This window comes from Vanessa cardui, chromosome 26, assembly GCF_905220365.1.
Source record: "Vanessa cardui chromosome 26, ilVanCard2.1, whole genome shotgun sequence".
In the NCBI taxonomy this organism is placed as follows: domain Eukaryota; kingdom Metazoa; phylum Arthropoda; class Insecta; order Lepidoptera; family Nymphalidae; genus Vanessa; species Vanessa cardui.
This window is the reverse complement of record NC_061148.1, coordinates 8,070,550-8,091,366: the sequence shown is the minus strand read 5'-3', so window position 1 is coordinate 8,091,366 and position 20,817 is coordinate 8,070,550. Positions and strand designations below refer to the sequence as shown.

At 32.5% G+C, this 20,817-nt stretch overlaps 3 protein-coding genes and 2 non-coding genes across 5 annotated transcripts; 3 read left to right on the top strand and 2 right to left on the bottom strand.

Moving 5' to 3' along the window:
• Positions 1-2,583: 2,583 nt before the first annotated feature.
• On the top strand, positions 2,584-2,655 carry Trnap-agg. Its single transcript has one exon. It is a non-coding gene; the product is annotated as a tRNA-Pro (tRNA).
• A 3,739-nt stretch (positions 2,656-6,394) lies between these two features.
• On the bottom strand, positions 6,395-8,218 carry LOC124540766. Its single transcript, XM_047118474.1, has 2 exons — positions 8,156-8,218; positions 6,395-7,339 (listed from the first exon to the last, which is right to left on the bottom strand). The coding sequence occupies exon 2, from the start codon at positions 7,309-7,311 to the stop codon at positions 6,427-6,429; it is 885 nt and encodes a 294-aa protein (XP_046974430.1). The 5' UTR covers positions 7,312-7,339; positions 8,156-8,218; the 3' UTR covers positions 6,395-6,426.
• Positions 8,219-10,366: 2,148 nt separating this feature from the next.
• LOC124540856 lies at positions 10,367-12,677 on the bottom strand. The gene is made up of 2 exons (XM_047118620.1): positions 12,458-12,677; positions 10,367-11,233 (listed from the first exon to the last, which is right to left on the bottom strand). Exon 2 carries the CDS (start codon positions 11,223-11,225, stop codon positions 10,398-10,400), a length of 828 nt encoding a protein of 275 aa, XP_046974576.1. The 5' UTR covers positions 11,226-11,233; positions 12,458-12,677; the 3' UTR covers positions 10,367-10,397.
• Positions 12,678-17,185: 4,508 nt separating this feature from the next.
• Positions 17,186-17,258, top strand: Trnaf-gaa. Its single transcript has one exon. It is a non-coding gene; the product is annotated as a tRNA-Phe (tRNA).
• Positions 17,259-17,516: 258 nt separating this feature from the next.
• On the top strand, positions 17,517-19,284 carry LOC124540773. The gene has a single exon (XM_047118482.1). The coding sequence runs from the start codon at positions 18,017-18,019 to the stop codon at positions 19,022-19,024; it is 1,008 nt and encodes a 335-aa protein (XP_046974438.1). The 5' UTR covers positions 17,517-18,016; the 3' UTR covers positions 19,025-19,284.
• The last annotated feature ends 1,533 nt before the right edge of the window (positions 19,285-20,817 follow it).

Here is a 20,817-nt window from a genome sequence, read left to right as displayed (position 1 = left end):
TCTAACGTTCAAGTCTAAAATTTAAAAAGTTATTGATGTATTGTTGATACCTACAAGGGTTGCTGAGGATTCCTCTTCCTCTTCCTCATAATGCAAAAGTTCCGCAATATTTTGGGTTCCTCATCCGATACCGCTTCCTCATAAATAAAAATTAAAAATCCTCTTCCGCTATCGCTTCCTCAAAATTTAAGAGCAATTTATGAGGAATCTGGAGCTGTAGTAGACACATCCTGCCCCACACCCACCGCTTCCACGTTTACCAATAGAAGAGAGGTGCGTGTTACTAAAGCTACTATTAAATAACGACATTAAAAAAAAACTAATTAATATGCATGAACAACACAGTCTTTTATGGTGGAAAAATGATCCGAAATATTTGGGGGTTTTAGGGCAATACCTATCTTCTCCTCCATCAAGTATGCCCAGCGAACGATGTTTTAGCAGTGTTGGATTAGTACGAGTATATAATGAGCTAAGAAACCGGTTGTCAGGGGAAACAGCGTCCAAATTATTTTTTACAAAAAAAACCTCCCTATAATTTTTATAATTTTGATTTTGACTTAAGTAATTAATAAAGATATAAAGACTGCACTTTTTTTAGTGTTGTATGTTATGTACAGACAGGACAACGGCTTTTCGGTTGGGTCCGCTAGTATTTATATTTTCCTATCTTCCTAATCCGCTCTCTCTGCCGCTTCCTCATCCGCATCCTCTTATTCGAAAAATATCCTCATCCTCATCCGCATCCTCTAAATTTGCGTTCGAAAAATCCTCTTCCTCCTCCTCTTCCTCATAATCACTTCCTCAACAACCCTAGTTGATACTACTTATTTTTTGGAGCGTGTAAGAGTACGGGCACTGGTTATCACAGCCATCCTTAAGTAATAAATATTTTAAACTAGTAGTCTCCCTTGACTTCGCCCGCTTTTCAGATTGTCGGTTGTCACGTGTCATGCAAAAAATGCAAACTCCTTTCTCGGAGTTCAAGTTTGGTTCATACAAATTTCATCACATTCGGTTCAGCGGTTTGCTCATGAAAGACCGACATACAGACAGAGTTACTTTACATTAACACAGTTATAATATTATAATAGATAATTGATTATGTATATCATGTAAAGGCAAAAAATATATAATGAACGGTGACTAAGTTTTAATAGGTATTTTGGAAGTAAATTGGGTATAAATAGTTCAGCGTAGTATTGTATGATTAATAAAGACATATTAATTAAGAACAGTTATTTATGTACTGAGAGCTGAGATGGCCCAGTGGTTAGAACGCGTGCATCTTAACCGATGATTGCGGGTTCAAACTCAGGCAAGCACCACTGTATATATGTGCTTAATTTATGTTTATAATTTATCTCGTGCTCGGCGGTGAAGGAAAACATCGTGAGGAAACCTGTACGTGCCTAATTTTATCGAAATTCTGCCACGTGTGCATTCCAATAACCCGCATTGGAACAGCGTGCTGAAATTTGTTCCAAACCCTCTCCTTAATGGAAGAGAAGGCGTTATCACAGCAGTGATAAATTTACAGGCTGTTACTTTACTTCGTGTTTTTCTATTTATGTACTATATAACTAAGCTATTAGCAACTTGATTGTATTAAATAAATCTAAGCTTTATTTATCTTTATACCTTTAACGACTGGAATAGGCTTCATTACAAAGTATAAAACAAAAAGTCCCTTACCGCTATTTGTCCCTATGTATCTTTAAAATTACGCAACGGATTTTGATGCGGTTTTTTATAATAGGTGATTGGAAAGGAAGGTTTTTTATATTATTATTATTACAGCTTTATTTAATTCCAAACAAAAATATAATTCAACATTTTATATAATACATAATATGCAGATTAACCAAATATAAAAATAAATAACAATGTGATTTAATTATTGAGCATTTCGTGTGCTATTCTATTGTTGTGTACCTACGGGTAAAATCCTCTTCCAAGGAATTCCACCTTTCTCTATCCCTGGCAGAAACCATCCATTCCTGGCCAGCCGCTGTCGTTGGCTACAAGGAATATAGATATATAGCTATATAATACATCGGTAATATAGTAAAGAAATATTGATAATTTTAAAAGTTTCTAATGTGATGTCGTAAATAAACATATTCTGTGGTATAATTACTATCAGCATTGCATTCATACGAAGTCAGGGCGGGTTCTAGTTAGTTATAATAGCCATTCGTAATTAGGGGTTTTAAGAACATGATTCCATGTATGTAGTGCTTATTAGTTGATCATAAATCGTTAAGAAGGCTTTAATATCCATGATAGCAGCTGTGTACACAAAGAAATTAAAAACATAGGCAAGGAGACAGCTCTTTGCCTTTATATATTTTTATTTGTCAAACAATTTTCTTTTTTAATTTGGCAAATTTAAGTGTTATCAAAATGTTAAATAAAATATGCCTTAACTTTTTTGCATAAATATTAAAGATGATTTTAGTAACATTTCATAAATTCAATGATATTAATCATATTATGTTTGAATACAATGACATATTATAAAAGTACTTGTAAATTGTAAATTGTAGAATCATATGTAATATTTCAACAACATAGGTATCTGGCTCGTTGGTCTAGGGGTATGATTTTCGCTTAGGGTGCGAGAGGTCCCGGGTTCAAATCCCGGACGAGCCCAAATCAATTTTTGCAATTTAGTCGCGTGAATATCTCTTATACGTGTCGTGTTAAATATTAGTATTATATAAACGATATTAAGTTATATTTATGTAATCAGTATCAATTTGTTTATTTGAATCAATTGTGAAAGTAAATTATGTATATTATTTTTTTTTTTTTTAATTTCAAGTGAAGTAATTTAGGTGAAACTAATAAATTTTATTATAAAGGAAATTCATAATTAAATGTTTTACATATAGTAAATGGATTAACTTTTTAATTATACGTAATATTTCGATCAAGTAATGTAAGATTCTTTCGTAGTTACGCCATCTAGTGGAAATATTAGGAAATACGTTAATAGTTACGAGTACGCACATGGATGGCGCTGTAACGCGAAAATAGAATAACATTACTCTTAAAATAGTTACGGAGTGATAGTAATTTTGTAGAATATTTTGTTTTACTGTTGGTTTGTATAAATATATGAATTGAAAAGATTTAATAAATATACTAATTCGGTTTATATTTTATTGATTATTTATACTTCAAATTAATATAGTATTACATGTCTTTAGGAATTTTTATTTTTTTGTATTGGACCTTTTTGGAGAGTTTGTAAATTTAATGTCAGGAAACTTATAACATTTTTTATGACCTTGATATGGGGTTTGCAGTCTAAAACTCGAGACTAGCCCCACAATATAGCTCCTTCACAAGCCATATCAAGCCAAAATAAAATGTAAGATACATTATATTATGAAATTTATATTTATGTATGTAATTACAGCATGTTTACTTGGTTTACTTGGTGGTAGGGCTTTGTGCAAGCCCGTCTGGGTAGGTACCACGCACTCATCAGTTATTCAACCGCCAAATAACAGTACTCAGTATTATTGTGTTCCGGTTTGAAGGGTGAGTGAGCCAGTGTAACTACAGGCACAAGGGACATAGCATCTTAGTTCCCAAGGTTGGTGGCGCATTGACGATGTAAGGAATAGTTAATGTTTCTCACAGCGTCATTGTCTATGGGTGATGGTGACCACTTACCATCAGGTGGCCCATTCGCTCGTCCGCCAACCTACACCATAAAAAATAAATGTGATTTGTTAATTTTGAAATTAGAATGCGATTTGTATATTTTCCATTTCTTCAAATGTTTATTGGTGATTTTTTGATATTCCATAAGAAATTGTTATTCTTCTATACTGAATAGAATATTTGAATTGAACTGCCTTTATGAGGCTTTCACTTTTACTTATAGTTAACAAAAAAAAATGTTGATGGACTAAGTCCTTTTGAGAAATAGGTTTAGATTTTATTCCACCACGCTGCTCTACCTAGCTTTCTATCGACACATGCAGATTTCCTCACGATATTTTTCCTTTATCGAGCACGAGATGTTTTATAAACACGAATTGAGATGAAAATTCATTGCTTACTTTTTATAATTAACATATGAATTCAATTAATTTATAAAAAGTTTTACGCCAATTACATTACAAATGAATAATTTATTTGTTCGTGTGATTCATTTATCAAGAAACATGCGTTCTCGTCATTCCATGCCGGTGAAATGTTTGTTTATGAAGAGGTGTCGCAGGCACACTGTTAAATTAGCCATTCTATGTAACGCCTGGACACTTTAATCAAGGCTGACGTTAAACTATCGGCTAAATGACATCACTCATCAGTCAGTCGGCTTATCGTATACTTGGGTAATTAGAGATAAATTCTTATTTGTTTTTTGTTATAATTGGGTGATAAAAACGCTTCTGTTAATTCTCTTAATTCTTTGTCGTCTCGACAGTCTCAACCCTAGTATGTTTTGTTCAGAATCGAAGGTAACCGAGTTTTTTTCCAGAAGAATCCTTATTGTATAAATCGAAGTAGAATTGGCTGTGTGGCACTTTTTAGTACAGTGGTTAGTAATATAACATACTAGTAAAAAATTGTAAATTTGCTTATGTCTAAATCTGATGGTTTTCGGTTACTAAATTATAATATTTTATAGGATGCTAAGAGACTACTTTAGAGTAAGGTCCATGCCAGGAGATTCTATAGTAGTAATAATTAGGAAAAGTAAATAGTAACAACACAAGTCTTAAAAAATCAATAGTGATAATGATTTAAGTGACTGCTCATTTCATCTAATGGCCAATTTGACCAAGTGGCTACGACGTACACAAACGATGTCACAGACGGACAACGAGTTTGAAAAGAATCCAATGAATCAACACATTTTATTTATCGATTGTATTGTGAAATAATTACAAAGCAAAAAATCATAAAAATTGCAAACTAAGGGTTTATGTAATACAGGAAATTGCAATATTTAGTTTGAACCGGATTTAAAAATCTATTGAAGACACGCTTGTTATATACAATAAAATATAATTCACGCTCGTCACGTCAATATTCTTTATATACAACTTTATATAATCATTATATATTAAAGCAAAGTGCTACTCACTAATTAATCACGAAATCTCTGAAAATATAAAACCTACAAACTTTATATATCAGGTATATAGCTGTCTTTATTGGGTGTAGACTTCCGTTAATCCAGATTTTGAGAAACTCTACCCCTAAGGGGGTAACCCTTTAGTAGAGTTTCTTACGGGGATGGAAACTTGTGCTTTATAAATTTAACTTTTACAAGTACTTTTAGCTAAGATGGCCCAGTGGTTAGAACGCGTGCATCTTAACCGATGATTTCAGGTTCAAACCCAGGCAAGCACCACTATATATATGTGCTTAATTTGTGTTTATAATTAATCTCGTGCTCTGTGGTGAAGGAAAACATCGTGAGGAAACCTGTACGTGTCTTATTTCATGGAAATTCTGCCACATGTGCATTCCACCAACCCGCCTTGGAAGAGCGTGGTGGAATATGTTCCATACCCTCTCCTTAATGGAAGAGGAGGCCTTATCCCAGCAGTGGGAAATTTACAGGCTTTTTTTTATTTACAGGCACTACTATACTTTACTTTATTGGGTGTAGACATCCAGATTTTAAGAAACTTTACCCCTAAGGGTTACCCCCTTAGGGGTAGAGTTTCTTTCGTAAACTTGTGCTTTATAAATTTAGCTTTTACAAGTACTTTTAAATCAACATTTTACAGAACTGTAGTAAAAGTAAAAACTACCATCGGTTCGGAAAAAACTCTTTTCAATTAAATATAATTATATATAATTTAGCAGTTGCCCGTGACTTTTCTCGCGCGGTATATTTACAGATTAAACTTAAAGTTAGTATCTCTTTGACCGCTTAGAGCCAAAAATCCAGAAAAAATTAAGTGCGTATGTTTTAGGCTTCCAACTTCCAGAACTATGAATTCTCATACAAATTTTCAACACTTATAGCACCTAGGGGTAGCATTTTTAAAATCCTCTCCAAATTTCATGGACCTAACTTTAACAGTTTACCATAGGTGATGATTTATCAATCAGTCATCCAGGATATGTTATTTTGTAAGTCCTCCTGCCTCAAAGTCTACAAGTTTCCACTTTTTTATCACCCATATTATCATATTCTGAACAATATGCCTTAAGGCGTAGGATAGAGTTGGTAACTAAGCTGTTTTGGTTTAATAGATTTTCATTAAGACATTACAAATAGTAAGTCTGATCAATTGTTCTTAAATTGCATTCAATAATAGCTAACAATTTATTTATCAAGAATAGAATATCTGGACGAATGGATTATAAACGAAAATCAAACACAAATATTCATACAAATATTTTTTATTACTCCTTACATTTGCCAAAAAAGAAATTTATACAAAATCAAATGCCGCTCATGAAATAATCATCTGGTGGACAGGGATCATTCGTATCGATGGGTCTGTATCTGTAAATCTTACCTTTAGTACCGATAATTATATTATTTCTATTATCAAACGCCATGCCGGTTATTTTGAAACCAAGCTGACCAATTTTAACCGGCAACAGGCTAGACGTTGACAGCTTGAATAAAGAACCTTTCACAGCGACGATTGCCTCATCATTAGCGTTAAGACGTAACACATATTTCAATTGTCTAGTAAAACCCTTATACTGTATGGGTTCGTATAGATCGTTTGAAAAGAAGTACAGTTTACCGTCGACGTATTCGTAAAAAGCGTTCCCTTTTGAGTCCAAGACGAAATTATACGCTTTCGGTATTTTATCGTAACGCTTTATAGCGGCCGAGCCGTTTACGAAACGAAATATTTCATGATTCACACCAGTTGTTATGTACATACGATTGTCGGTTTTGTCAATAAATATGCTTCGAATGTCATCATCTCCTATTGGCCTCTCAGCTGTTATTTCTGAATGCGAATAATCATAAGTGATTAGTCCTTGATTTGTGCCGATGTATATTACATTGTTCACGGTATCTATGCCAACACATTGGCCGATAATGTCATCAGATACCGGCAGCTCCTTGATCCCTAACGATCCGTGTTTCAAGAGATATATGCCCTTCGTGTAATTTTTTTTGTGCAATACGAAAAATATGTGTTCCGTTCTAGGGTCGACGGCTATTCCCGTCGGATAGCCATCAATGGTTGCTATTAATTGCCTCTTGTAGTAATCATTGCCTATTTTCGTCCGTTCGCATTTGTCCGAAATTGCGTTTGAAATGAGGATAAGTATTATAGTAGCAAGCACTTGCTTCCCAACCATTGTGTTATCATGTCAGTCGTGGTTTACTCTGCAAAATAAAATAATTTCAACAATTATACAAAGTAATGTAGAAAACAGTTCGACATCTACGCAAAGACTTATTTTAATAAAGTTATGAGATTATTTCACGACACTGATCTAGTGAGTTCGGGATCCATAAACACAAATTAAGCTTAAACGTGTCGAAATGACTGCTTCACAATATATTTATAATAATATAATGTTTATACAGAAGAATATGCAAAATTATTCCATAAAAACTGATATTATTCTATTAATACAAGATATAAGATTAAACTTGTAACCCCTACTTTCCACTTGTATACGGTATAGAAAACGTTTTTGGGCAATGGTATACGCGTATGTAATAAGATACCGGGAAATATAATCAATTTACCATTTAAAAAGACTAAATTAATAAGTTAATTTTATTATTCATTAAAAGAGCATTTTTTTGAAAATATAAATATTGTTATTCATTACAACAGTACTTTTGGAATATAATTCCTGGATTTTTCCTCGGGTTCCATCACAGGACACTAATTATTTAAAAAAACAGCATTGTTCATGTCATTCGAAAAGAGCAACTATGCGATTTTCTTGCCGTTTCTTCTAGCTTGAGCTTTCCAAGACCAGGGTAGTAATGAAACATTCGAAAACGCTTCATTGTAAAATTAACTTGATTACATTTGATTGATTTGATTTGATTTCTTAGCTGAGATTTTAAACTGGCTTTTCCGAATAAAAAGCTAGCAATCAATTTATACGATTCCAGTTTTAGTTGACTATTTTTAAAAAATAATTATTTTTTCTATTAATTAATAGGCTGGTAAGAAAATATTACCTGACCAGTAGGAGTGCACTTTCTTAAGAACGAACGTGTAATGAACTAAACCGATTGGAGTCTTTATAAAACATAGCTATTGTGTCAGATGTCCGTCTGTTTGTAAACACGATCCGTTTAGCTTCGTATATATATCCTGTTCAAAAACAGTTTAGTTTTGTTATGATATCGTTCTAATTTCATTGTTTAATCGTGAAGGACATTTCAAGGTCAAACGTGGTCCTCCTACGAGGATATTTTGTTTCCTTAAATTTTGTACAATTATTTTTAATTAAATATGTTAAGAAATTCATTTAAAATAATAACTTTATTTGTTGTTACTGTTTTTTATGTACAGCACAGTTTCTTGGTGGTAGGGCTTTGTGCAAGCCCGTCTGGGTAGGTACCACCCACTCACCTGTTATTCTACCGCCAAATAACAGTACTCAGTATTGTTGTGTTCCGGTTTGAAGGGTGAATGAGCCAGTGTAACTACAGGCACAAGGGACATAACATCTTAGTTCCCAAGGTTGGTGGCATATTAACGATGTAAGGAATAGTTAATATTTCTTACAGCGTCATTGTCTATGGGTGATGGTGACCACTCACCATCAGTTGGCTCGTATGCTCGTCCACCAACCTATACCATAAAAAAGGCAATTTTAGAATCGATATTTAATCATACAGAACAAAAATAGGCAAACAATGTAGAGAACAATATAGAGATCACGAATAATAGGAGTATCCTTCTTTGATTTGCTTTATTGTCAGATGTGCTGTCACTGACTGATGGTAAGTGAACATCGCCTACTGATATTACCACTGTTTGAAATAATAAGAGTCGAGATGGCCCAGTGGTTAGAACGCGTGTATCTTAACCGATGATTGAGGGTTCAAACCCAGGCAAGCACCGCTGATTCATGTGCTTAATTTGTCTTTATAATTCATCTCGTGCTCAGCGGTGAAGGAAAACATCATGAGGAAACCTGCATGTGACAAATTTCATTGAAATTCTGCCGCATGTGTATTCCACCAACCCGCATTGGAACCGCGTGGTGAAATATGTTCCAAACTTTCTCCTCAAAGGGAAAGGAGGCCTTTAGCCCAGCCGTGGGAATTTACAGGCTGTTGTTGTTGTTGTTGAAATAATAATGAATCTTTACATCCTCTGATTGTGAGGTGTATGTAGAAGAGACAAGAGACGACACATGGACGAGTCGAGGCTCCGAAGTTTGGAACTTCCTTTTCAGAGAATGTGTTCAGGTATGAGCTAATTCAGTCCAACTCCCTTTGACTATCGAATGGCTAGCCAAACGCGACCAAAACGCTGTAAAAATATATACCCTCTTACGTTCAAAGCGCTTCGAATCTACCTTTATCATTTGCACTAAACTGAAGAATCAGGCAAGGTAACGGTCAAACGATAGACTAAGACGGCAAAAAAAAAAACCGGCTAGTACAATATCCTTCAAACCGGACTTAACAAATATTGCTGTTAAGAGGGAGGATATGTCATGGGTAGTGTGTACTCAGTCGGGCTTGCACAAAAACCCATCAAGTAGAAGTACTGCAAAAATATTGGTGATTAGACTGTCCAAATATTGGTCCATATAAGATTTTATATTCTCTATAGAGATGGCTAATTAGGCATAAGTCCGCCCATTGTACAACACCCAAAATCAAATTTTAATTTTTTTATTTTCTGTTTTCGCATTTTACTATTTTTGTGTATGGTGTAATAAAGTATATTCATTCATTAATTGTATATTATATTGATAAATAAATAAATTATATAGAAAAAAAATTATGAATGAATTGGTAAAAGATATAAAGTTACGCACTAGATGCACCATAATCAGATCACACTGTATCTATTGTATTGACGTAATATAATTTGATAATGTAGTGATGTCATATCTAGTACTAGACTATAGAATTGTAAACCAAACAATAGCCCTTCGTGAAACTACAATAGTTTTAAATATCGAATCAAAATTAGTCTTGACTCAGCTCTTAAGTAATCCCGTCATTTTGCTCCAGTGTTCAATTTAAGGTAATTTTACTATTTTTTTATAGTTTTAAGTATAGTACTAGTAAGCACTGGGAAGAAATATTTAATTACAATTTCTATTGGTTTTACCAAACAATAAAAGATCAATACGAGTTGAAAATGAGAAAAAGTTATATTTATTGAAGTCGTTCGAAAAGTTTGACTTAAATAAAATAAACAAATGCTTAAAGTATAATTTATTCAACAAACTAATTATTCGCAATCCATATCACTAAATTCATAAATAATACCACTCGTGGACAAATACAAATTATCACCGAAAAACGCTATGCCCGATGGTATAAAGTCTAAATTCATCAATTTCTTTGGGATCAAAGAATCTGATTTCAACCAGTAAATTCCATCATTAGCAGCTAGTATTGCTCTATTATTATCGTCGATAGTAATCGCTCTAGCCGAGTTCTTGGGTATGCCAACGAATTCAATCGGATCTTGGAAATCTTTTAAAAGTACTTTCACGTATTTCGAATCGCATTCAAAGAATACATTTTCATCAGCGTCAACAGCTAGCATGAAGGCGCATGGCACGTTTTCTATTTTAGTCTTTTCGTTCTTCTTTAAATCTATAGCGTAAACCGAGCTCTCTGGAAATAAAACGGCGTATAGCATATCACTGTTAGCTGGTTTGAATAGCTGAGTTATGTCTTCATCTTTGAACGCAACGAAGTTAGCTTTATCTGTTTTGTTTAGTATCGTTAAACCTTCATCACTTGCGATGTAGACTTTATTTGTTTTTACATCAACGGCTGCCGCTTGACCATTTACATTGTCAATTTTGATCGGTTCACCATTCCTCAGGATATACTGATCCATTTTTGTTTGTACGTTGTCATCTTGTAAAGTATCTATATCTATTAGTGTGAAATGGAGATCCTTTGTGTTTGGGTTGATGACCAGGTTGGTTGGTAGACCCTTTATCGTTAAAATTGATTGTTTTGAATAACGGGTGCCCTCGTAGCTATAGGAACAGTTGTCGGCGTAAGCAGATGTTACTGCGAGGATGATCAATAATGGCAACATATTTATATCTGAAATAAAAAGTATATATATTAGGTGTTTGTTTTTGAGATGAGTTTTTAAGTCATCTTATAAAATAACATAATCTGACTGATTGATTCGTCATCGATTAGCGTAAACTATTAAAGTTAGGAGCATGAAATTTGGTGAGTACGATCGTTTTATTTAGTATACACTTACTAAGGAAGGAGTTTTGGAAATTCTAAGTCTGAGGTTAGAAAAAGAGGTTATAGGTTTGTATGGATATACGTACTATTTTTATTATTCAAATTGCACGAGAACCAAGTCGCGGGAAATAGTTAGTTTTTAATTATACTTCAATACTAACAGGAAATTACTTCAATTTAGATTATTATTATAGTCGCTCTAATTCCATATAATTAATTTATATAACAACAGCTTATTTTTGTAAGTTTCTAAAACTGGATCAAAAATTTTTAGACCCTTTGTTTTTTCACAAATGCTCGATATTTTTTAGAAAGCCCCCTCAGAGTATCATGTATGTTTTCTTTACTTTCCATTGATGATAATTCTATGATAATAAGAGGAAACAGTGTTATCAAAAGTAATGTTTTGACCATTTGCATATCACATTGACTTACAAATAAAAATTATCGATTGTCTTCGTATGTAATTTTAATTATTACATATAAATATTGTTTATTTCTTTTAAAACCTTCTTGGTTGTAAACTTTTTGTTTCTCAAATATACAATACGAGACAGTAAAACGACTTTCGTTTCAGAATGAGATAGTTTGAATTTTGCGAATTGACAATCAATAATTAAGTGTAATGCTTCTATATTTTGAAATAAATTTTAATATAAAATAAATTTTGAATAATTACACATAACTCATTTATTACACTATACTTGTATTTGAATGAAACGTTTAATTTTAAATTTCGAACACAAAATAAATGCAGAATCTTTTAATTTAATTTATTAAATATTTAATTCAAATCATAAAAAAATAGAACTGATTTTAAATTGAAACATTAATTCTTTTTTTGATCGAAAATTGATTATTTTTTAAATTTCGAATACAAAATAAATGCACTTTTAAACTTTTAACAAAATAAATATTTATTTTAAATACAACAAAAACACAGACATACATAAGTTATAAAATAAATTGCGAATTGAAATTAAATGTAACAATATATTGAAATAAATACTCTTTTGTGTTTCGCACATAATCTTTATATAATAACAAGAAAAATACAGAATCACTTACTTTTTTTTTAAGAAATTCCTTCACTCCAAGGCGTCACAACAAACACTGCCGTGTAACAAAAAAAAAAATAACTTTGTATTCTTAAACGCAGAGTTCATTAAACTTATATCAATGTAGGGCGAAAAGATTGCCGAATTCTAATTATTTATTTGAATTTTGTATCTATGTTTATAGTTGTTTTATTGTTTGTTCGTTTGTAAATGTTTTTGTACGGGCCATTGGACGCTATATAAGTGATTTTATAGGAAGGAAGGAGTCTTATCGAGTGCGTGTACATTGTTTTGTACCGATATTATTAACGGCTGAATTTCGAATTACATATATACGGTACAACAACAAGAGAAAAGAAATAAGAGCTCAAGCGCCAAAATCGTGTTTTAGTAAAACAAGTTTATAGTATTTATTTTAAATCTCATTTTTGAAAAGTACAATTTTGGCGCTTCAGCTCTCCTTTCGCTTCTGTTCGTTTACCATCTTCTGCCTCTTGTTTAGCCTCTATGGTTCTTTTATATCGTCATAGCTTCTTCAAATTTCAGAGAGTTTAAGTATATAATTTGGTTTTATGTATTATATCTTGTTATATTACTGTTTTGAGGTAGGATGTAATTATAATAAGTGTGTGATAGGTATCACCAATATCCCAAATAAATTCGGATAAGGGCAGCAGGATGATAAGCATCTTCTATCCCGTATACCTATACGGGATAGAAGATGCTTATTATAGATTAATATGGTTGACGCAACATGTCTTTTTCTTCCATACTTCTGACGTCAGACGCCATATCATACGTCTTTCACACGGGATAGGACACTCGTGTCGGTATATATGTTGTACATTAAAAATAAAGGTCGCTAACACACATGCACCTAATTTTCATCATGTGAGCTTATAACACGTTTGACAAATACTTCATAAATATATGGTCTTGGTATATCTGATCGATACTAACACACAACATGCAACGAGTATTCGGCAATTCTTACTTGGCAGGTCAGTTTGGGTGTGGGCAAAGCGTTTATCCATCACCATCAACCATCACCCAGGAATATACTCAGAGGTTTATTTTAATGAAATTAAAGGTTAAGGCCAATATGGATATTATACAAGGATGGTTTTTTTTAAGTAAAAATATTTTATATTTACTTTGTTGCTGCTTGTCACTAGATGGCGCTGTAACATAAAAATCTCAAAGTTTAGATTAAATTTAATTATAAGATGACGTTTTAAACGTTCTCGCAAACAAGAAAAGTACATTATTGTTACTTTAATCATGCAGAAGAGGTAGTTCTTCTCGCGTGTATAATAATATGTACACTCGTCTTTTTTTTTTCTCGTGTAAAGTCGAGATGGATAGCTAGTCGTAAATAAAATGGACATATGCTCTGATATACTTGTGTTATATAACGCAAGGACTCGTGGTTGCATTGCGGTTTCCTATCAACTGATAGTGTGTTTTGTAACAATACTGGCGACCCGCCCCGGCTTCACACGTGTGCAATGCTGATAATTTAGTATCTAGTAAAGAAACACGAAAAAATATGTAGTATTCTTTACTATATTGTCCATGTACTATATACAAAAACCTTCCTCTCGAATCACTCTATCTATTTAAAAACCGTATCAAAATCTGTGGCATAATTTTGAAAATCTAAGCGTACATACATGGTCGTCTTTAACCTATGGACCCTGGGCATGCTATAATGGGGCGCTTGTGAATTTACCAAAACACTATTCTGTAAGAATAGACAAAGAGCTTTCATTATTCTTCAATTCGCGAATGAAGAATACTTTGTTGTCATACCTAGTTACAGATTTATTACCATTAGAAAAATCAGAATCTTTATTTTGAAAATATTAAGACGTTATTATTTGCCTTTACCCAAATTGCCCACTACGGGTCTGCATACATAGGGACAGCGGTAAGCGACTTTGTTTTATACTATGTAATGATTAAAATATACAATTATATACGTACTGAGAGAGTTGAGAATAGGTACCCCGAGTTGATAGGCGTAGCAATATTTTAAATAGCCCTTTTTTACTCGATACATATATACTATACACGGTAAATATACCAAAATAAGATTTTTTACAATTTTTGTCGGTCTGTCTGCCTGTCTATTTGTTCCGGCTAATCTCCGGTAGATATTCACTGGTAGATAATTGATAGAATAGGGAGTAACTTACTACAATATTTTTTTTGTTCAATTCAAACGCATGCAAGTAGTTTTAAATATAGCTTTACGATCAACTGGGTCACCGAGTCTACTGATTACGTTGTTTATTAATTTATGTTGTATTGTATAAATACCTCATACATAAGAATTGAGAAGACTTTCATCAAAACAACACGCCTTATCTCTAAAAAGCGATCTCTTCCAGGCAACCTTTAGGCAGACACTGGTTCTAAAATAATACATATAATACACTTATAAATAAAAATAAATGATGTATGAATGAATGATAATACCAAAATTAAATAAAGTAAAAAATAATAATATTAAATTAAAAAGACAAAAAACAATGACGACAATTGCTTATGAGTATTAAAAGCGGGAAATAAGTCTTTAATCATACATACATACTTTTAAAAATAGCTAATGATAAAATGAATGCAATGTCTTCAAAGTCAAAAATATTTTTTTTTGAATTTAGAAGTATTATAATCACTTAGTGATTGTTAAGTCAAAGTCAGCAAAGAAGAATCGGCGGAAAAAAACTTCAAGGGGCTTTTAATTTTTTTATATCGTTTTCTTTTAACAATTGTATTTACAATATAGTTTCCCACTGCGTATTGTCATAAATTTTTCATGGATCCTGTTTTAACAGCGTTAAAAACCGTTGTTAATAACATTTATTCTAAATAATACTAGCAATGTTGCAAATTAATTAAGGAATTAGTGATTTTTTTAATGGTATAAGTTGGCGGGCGAGCATATGGGCCAACTGATGTTAAGTGGTCACCATCACCCATAGACCCATCACCCATGGTAAGAAATATTAACTATTCCTTACGTTGTCAATGTGCCATAAACCTTGGGAACTAAGATGTTATGTCCTTTGTTAGGCACAAGGCTCTGGCTCTACTGGCTCACTGACCCTTCAAACCAAAACACACCAATACTGAGTACCGTTTTTATTATATGATATGATATATGATGTAATAAGGAGTAACTTAGGCTACATCAAATTTATTTGTTAAATTCAAACGCCTAGAAGTCGCGGGCACAGCTAGTCGACATATATTGAGAAGCGACAGCCAAAATAAAAATTACTTCAGCTAGTTTGTTAAATAATCTTTGGGGTTCAGTAATATTAACTCATAACCTATTATTGTAGCATCTCAGTCGAGTAAAAGACAATGAAAACGTTCATCGCGCGTATCGTTCACGGTTAACTGCGAATAGCGTGCTTAATGTTGTATAATTAATAATTACGTTATATAATACACGCTTTTATTTCATACGAATGTATTCTGTGGATAAGTGAAATTTCGTGAAAAAACTAATGTATTACGAGCGCTGTTCAACGGCTGATATTAATATTAAAGAGATCTTAGATATGTATCAAACATTAGATCTGATTTGCAAAAACTAGCGACACGCCCCGGGTTCGTACTGATGATAATGATACTAAATATTACACAATCAAATCAATCAAAATATATTTTATTCAAGTATGCTTTTACAAGCATCTTTTGAAATGTCATTTAACAACAATTTTTTTTATCTTAAGTGAAGCGACCACCGGTTCGGAAAGTAGGTTCTACCGAGAAGAAGCGCAAGAAACTCAGTAGTTATTCTTTTTCACGATGATATTTAAAGAATTTGTTTATTTACGACAACACATTATAACATCTTTTCTATATAATAATAATAAACATAATAAATATTGGATAACATCACATACATTACTCTGATCCCAATGTAAGTAGCTAAAGCACTTGAGTTGTGGAAAATCAAATCACAAACACCCAAAAACAAGACAACATAGAACGATCGAACGAACTTTTCTTTGTCAAATCGGCTTGGAATCGAACCCGGGACCTTGGACAGGCGTACCCATGGAAACCGGAGTACATACTACTTGACCACGGAGATCTTACAAACGTGGTATTTTTGAAAATATCCATAGTCCATAGAATTTTTTTGTTCTTCGGGGTCCTCTCAGGATAGGGGTTCTGACACGTACTCCGTGAGCCCTATGGTTAAGACGGTAATGTACGTAATAGGTAGGCAAACGAGCCACCTGAAGTTAAGTGGTCACCACCGTCCACAGACATCGGCACTGTCAGAAATATTAACCATTCCTTACATCACCATGCACCACCAACTTCAGTAACAAAGATGTTATATTCTCTAAGTCTATAGTTACAATGGCTCACTTACCTTATAAGCTAGAACATAACACTATCAAGTATACTGTTTGGCGGATTGGCGGCTGTAGTAACGACTGACTTTTCACCCTTAAACAGTATTTGATTAATATAGTATCAAAAATAACAAAACAGATTTATTTAAATAAGTGATGTCAATTTTAATCCGAATTTAGAAGTTCCAATTTTGCCGATTTACTAGACGCCATTTTTTCACGAATTCATAATAAAAATACCGTAGATTATTCAAGGTCTACCTACCCGCCATAAAACGTCAAAGGACTATAAGAAATTATACAGAAGCCATATCCAATTGGGGTTTCATAAGTTGAGTTTTGGTGAAACTTCCATCGCCGAAATAGCTCAGTTGGGAGAGCGTTAGACTGAAGATCTAAAGGTGCCTGGTTCGATCCCGGGTTTCGGCATTAATCAAATGACAAAATATTTTACCAGTGATATATATAACCTTTTTTTTCATGTTACCGATTATCATTTGGTAATGTATAATTTATTGTTAAATCTGTAAGATAACATCACGATGTTTTATTTATTCGTAGTTGTCGCCCGTAGTTGCACACGCGTTTTAGGTGTTAGTCATATAGGTCAAATGCTGAACATCCTTAGAGAATAGATACTAACATAGTGTCAGTGTTAATGGACGGTTTCTCCTGAGCGATAGGGGCGACAACCTAGGGTGCCAAATTTAGGGCCATCGAAATCTGGATATATGACGTACGTTAGCTATGTATGAAAAAACATCTGAAACCACCCAATCCAAACCTGGTTCAATATAAAAGTGCGCTTAGGTGGTTAAAAATTAATATACATTTATCCTACTATTCGTTATTCCTAGCCAGAAATCAATGAGAGCGATAGAAATGCTATAATCAGTAATGGAAGATCCAAATTGAAAGAGAATAGTGTAAGAAACGATTTTAAAGGAACTCCTTAATTAACTCTTACTAATAAATAATTGTATAATAAAATAACTTGATCTCAACCCAGGCACAAAATAGTGTTTCTTATATATGATTAAAAATAAATAATCCTAAGAAAGTATGATAGCCAGAATGTCTTAAATATATTATATATATTTAATTCGTCTATTCAATATAAATATCAATAAATTGTGATGTAGTTTTTCAATATTAATCTTACTTTGTTTTTCATTTCAGGTTCGCAAATGGATCCATTTGAAACATATCACGTTTTCTTGATAACTTCTATTCTACTTTTTGGCTGCTTGACACCTCTGAGTATTAAAGATAACGTGGGGCCCACAGTGTTTAGATCCGAACAAGTTATATTTTCATCAAGTAACAATATAACTAAACTATTAGTACCATCAGATGGCAGTACGTATTTCCTAGACGACGTCTCAGATCTACCATCTGTATTTTTTACAATAAACGACTCTAGATTAGACGGTGGCAGTTGTATATACGTCTTGGAAGATTTAGCTGCATATGAAATACTTGAAGGAGGAAGAGATTCAACTTCGGATTACAGTGACGACAAGTCAGTTTATTTCGGTGCCAAAGATGGCGTTTATAAATACGATTCTGATAGTCTATCAGCAAAGAAATTCGGACCGTTTCACGATGACATCATTCAAATCCAAAAAGCAAATGGAACTGATGTTATATACTTTCTAACGGCAAACAATAAACTGTTCAAATTAGAACAGAATGGTACAATAAGAACTAAAATAGAAGCAGTTACTTGCGCTCTAGAATTTGTTTTAGATACCTCAAATAACATATACTTCACAGCTTGTGTAGATGGCTTACCACGTATAATTAAATCTGATGGAAACTTAGTAAGTTATGTAGCTAGTATAATAGAAGATATAAGAGAAGTTCATCTACTACGTCCGGCTTTCATAATGGTTAATTGTATACCATTCTTCGGAGATGGTAATCTATATGTGCTGTATGTTAATGGAACAAGTGAAAGAAAAGACTTCTATTTGAACAGAAGAATAACAGCATATAGTATTGATTCAGCTTTGTACTTAGTTGCGGCCTTAGATGGTAAGATATATGAGTACAACGTTATGGAAGTTATGTTAAAATCAATGTTTGGATTGGCTTCGAATTGGTCGACAGATCTTAGTAAAATTGTCATGTCCGTTATAGAAACCACCAAGGATAACATTTATAGGGATTGGAATACGGTTTTCGATCATTAGAATTAAATATGATAGGATTAATTTAAAAATTTAGTAAATTTATCATAATACTTTCAGGATGTTATTACATGGGTACATTTCGGGAATAATGTAAATATAAAACGCACATAATGTAATTTAAGATGTAAATTGTAATTGTAAATTTAGTTATCACAGTTTAGACATGTTAATGGTGTTTAAATGTTAATGGAAAACATCGTGAGGAAACCTACATGTGTCTAATTTTATGGAAATTCTGCCACATGTGCATTCCACCAATCCGCATTGGAACAGCGTGATGGAATATGTTCCAAACCCGGAGAGGGTTTGGAACATATTCCACCACGTGTGTTAATGGAAGAGGAGGCCTTATCCCAGCAGTGGGAAATTTGCAGGCTGTTACTTTACTAATGGTGTTTTCTATTTTCGTTAAGAGCAAGTGATATACTGTAAATAAAAACGTATGTTTAATATAAACGACTAGCAACCCAAGCCGGCTTCGCACGAGTGCAAAAAGTCGACTTTTAAGTAGTCTAATATTTTTCATTTCATTTCACTTAGGAGGACTCTAAAAAATATGTTGAATACGCAATTATTTTTATTACTTTTAAGGGCATATTCATTTGTTTTAAAATAGTGTTTTGTTTAAAATTTTTATTTATTTAAATAAAAGTAATTATTACGGATTTTAATCGCGTATATTAATTATTTTGGACATCCCGACGTTTCGAGCACCCGTGACCACGAACGCTGTAAAATGCTTGAAATAACTAGTTTTATTTAAATGTGTAATAATCGCGAAAATTCAAGACAATATTTATTTATTTATTTATGACATCACATTACAAATTCTAAAATAATCAGTGTTTCTTTACTATATTGCCCATGCTTTTAATACAAAAACCTTCCTCTCGAATCACTCTACCTTTTAAAAATAACCGTAATTTTAAAGATTTAAGCATACATAGGGATATAGGGACAGAGAAAGCGACTTTGTTTTATATTGTGTAGTGATGTTGTCGACAGTTAAAGGGACTTCATCCAATATGAAAGGAGGCTTGATAAAGCGTGGTACTCGTTATAATTATCATTGTAATATCTGTAAATGAAAACAAGAGTATGTTTATCCCATTGACTTGTCCATTATTTATTTCCGTTTTATATCTTTAATGTATTTAGATTATAATAGCAACAATTGTCATTTTCTTCTGTTTTTATTTAAGTAATTATTATGATAAATTTGTAAATATAAAAATTATGATGAAATGTGATTTGATTTTCCAACATATCAAATTGTTTATTACACTTTTTTAATCAATTTTTAATATTGTAATATAACTTTTGTTATAATATAACTTTTAATAAACTGATTTTAAGTAATTTCTATATAAATCACCATTTGCGCCCAGATATCATAGTGTTATAAATAGGAATGTTTGACGGACTCTTACTATTTATTATTTTACAAGACATCAAACAATTTAATTAATAAAATTATTAATCATGATATCAGTAGTATGATGAAAGCAGTTGTTTCGTAAAAAGAGTATAATATTAGAATATACATACCTGTATATTTGCATGATGTGATAGCCTATGATTAAAAGGACATTTAAGTCATTATTAATAATTTGATATTGAAATGAATGTAATTATGTTTTCTTTTGTTGGTTATCCAAATAATAAATAAATATATATATTTTATATATGTACTATATTTATATAAATATTATGCAAACAGTTGTTTGTTTCTAGTCAAGTTTCGGTAGCTTCAATTAGACTTTTTAAAAATTTATTTAAAAATTAAATTGAAT

Bases quoted from the DNA above. Each gene is read 5' to 3' on its own strand.
- LOC124540856 (XM_047118620.1), bottom strand. From the start codon at position 11,225: ATGTTGCCATTATTGATCATCCTCGCAGTAACATCTGCTTACGCCGAC.
- LOC124540766 (XM_047118474.1), bottom strand. From the start codon at position 7,311: ATGGTTGGGAAGCAAGTGCTTGCTACTATAATACTTATCCTCATTTCA.
- LOC124540773 (XM_047118482.1), top strand. From the start codon at position 18,017: ATGGATCCATTTGAAACATATCACGTTTTCTTGATAACTTCTATTCTA.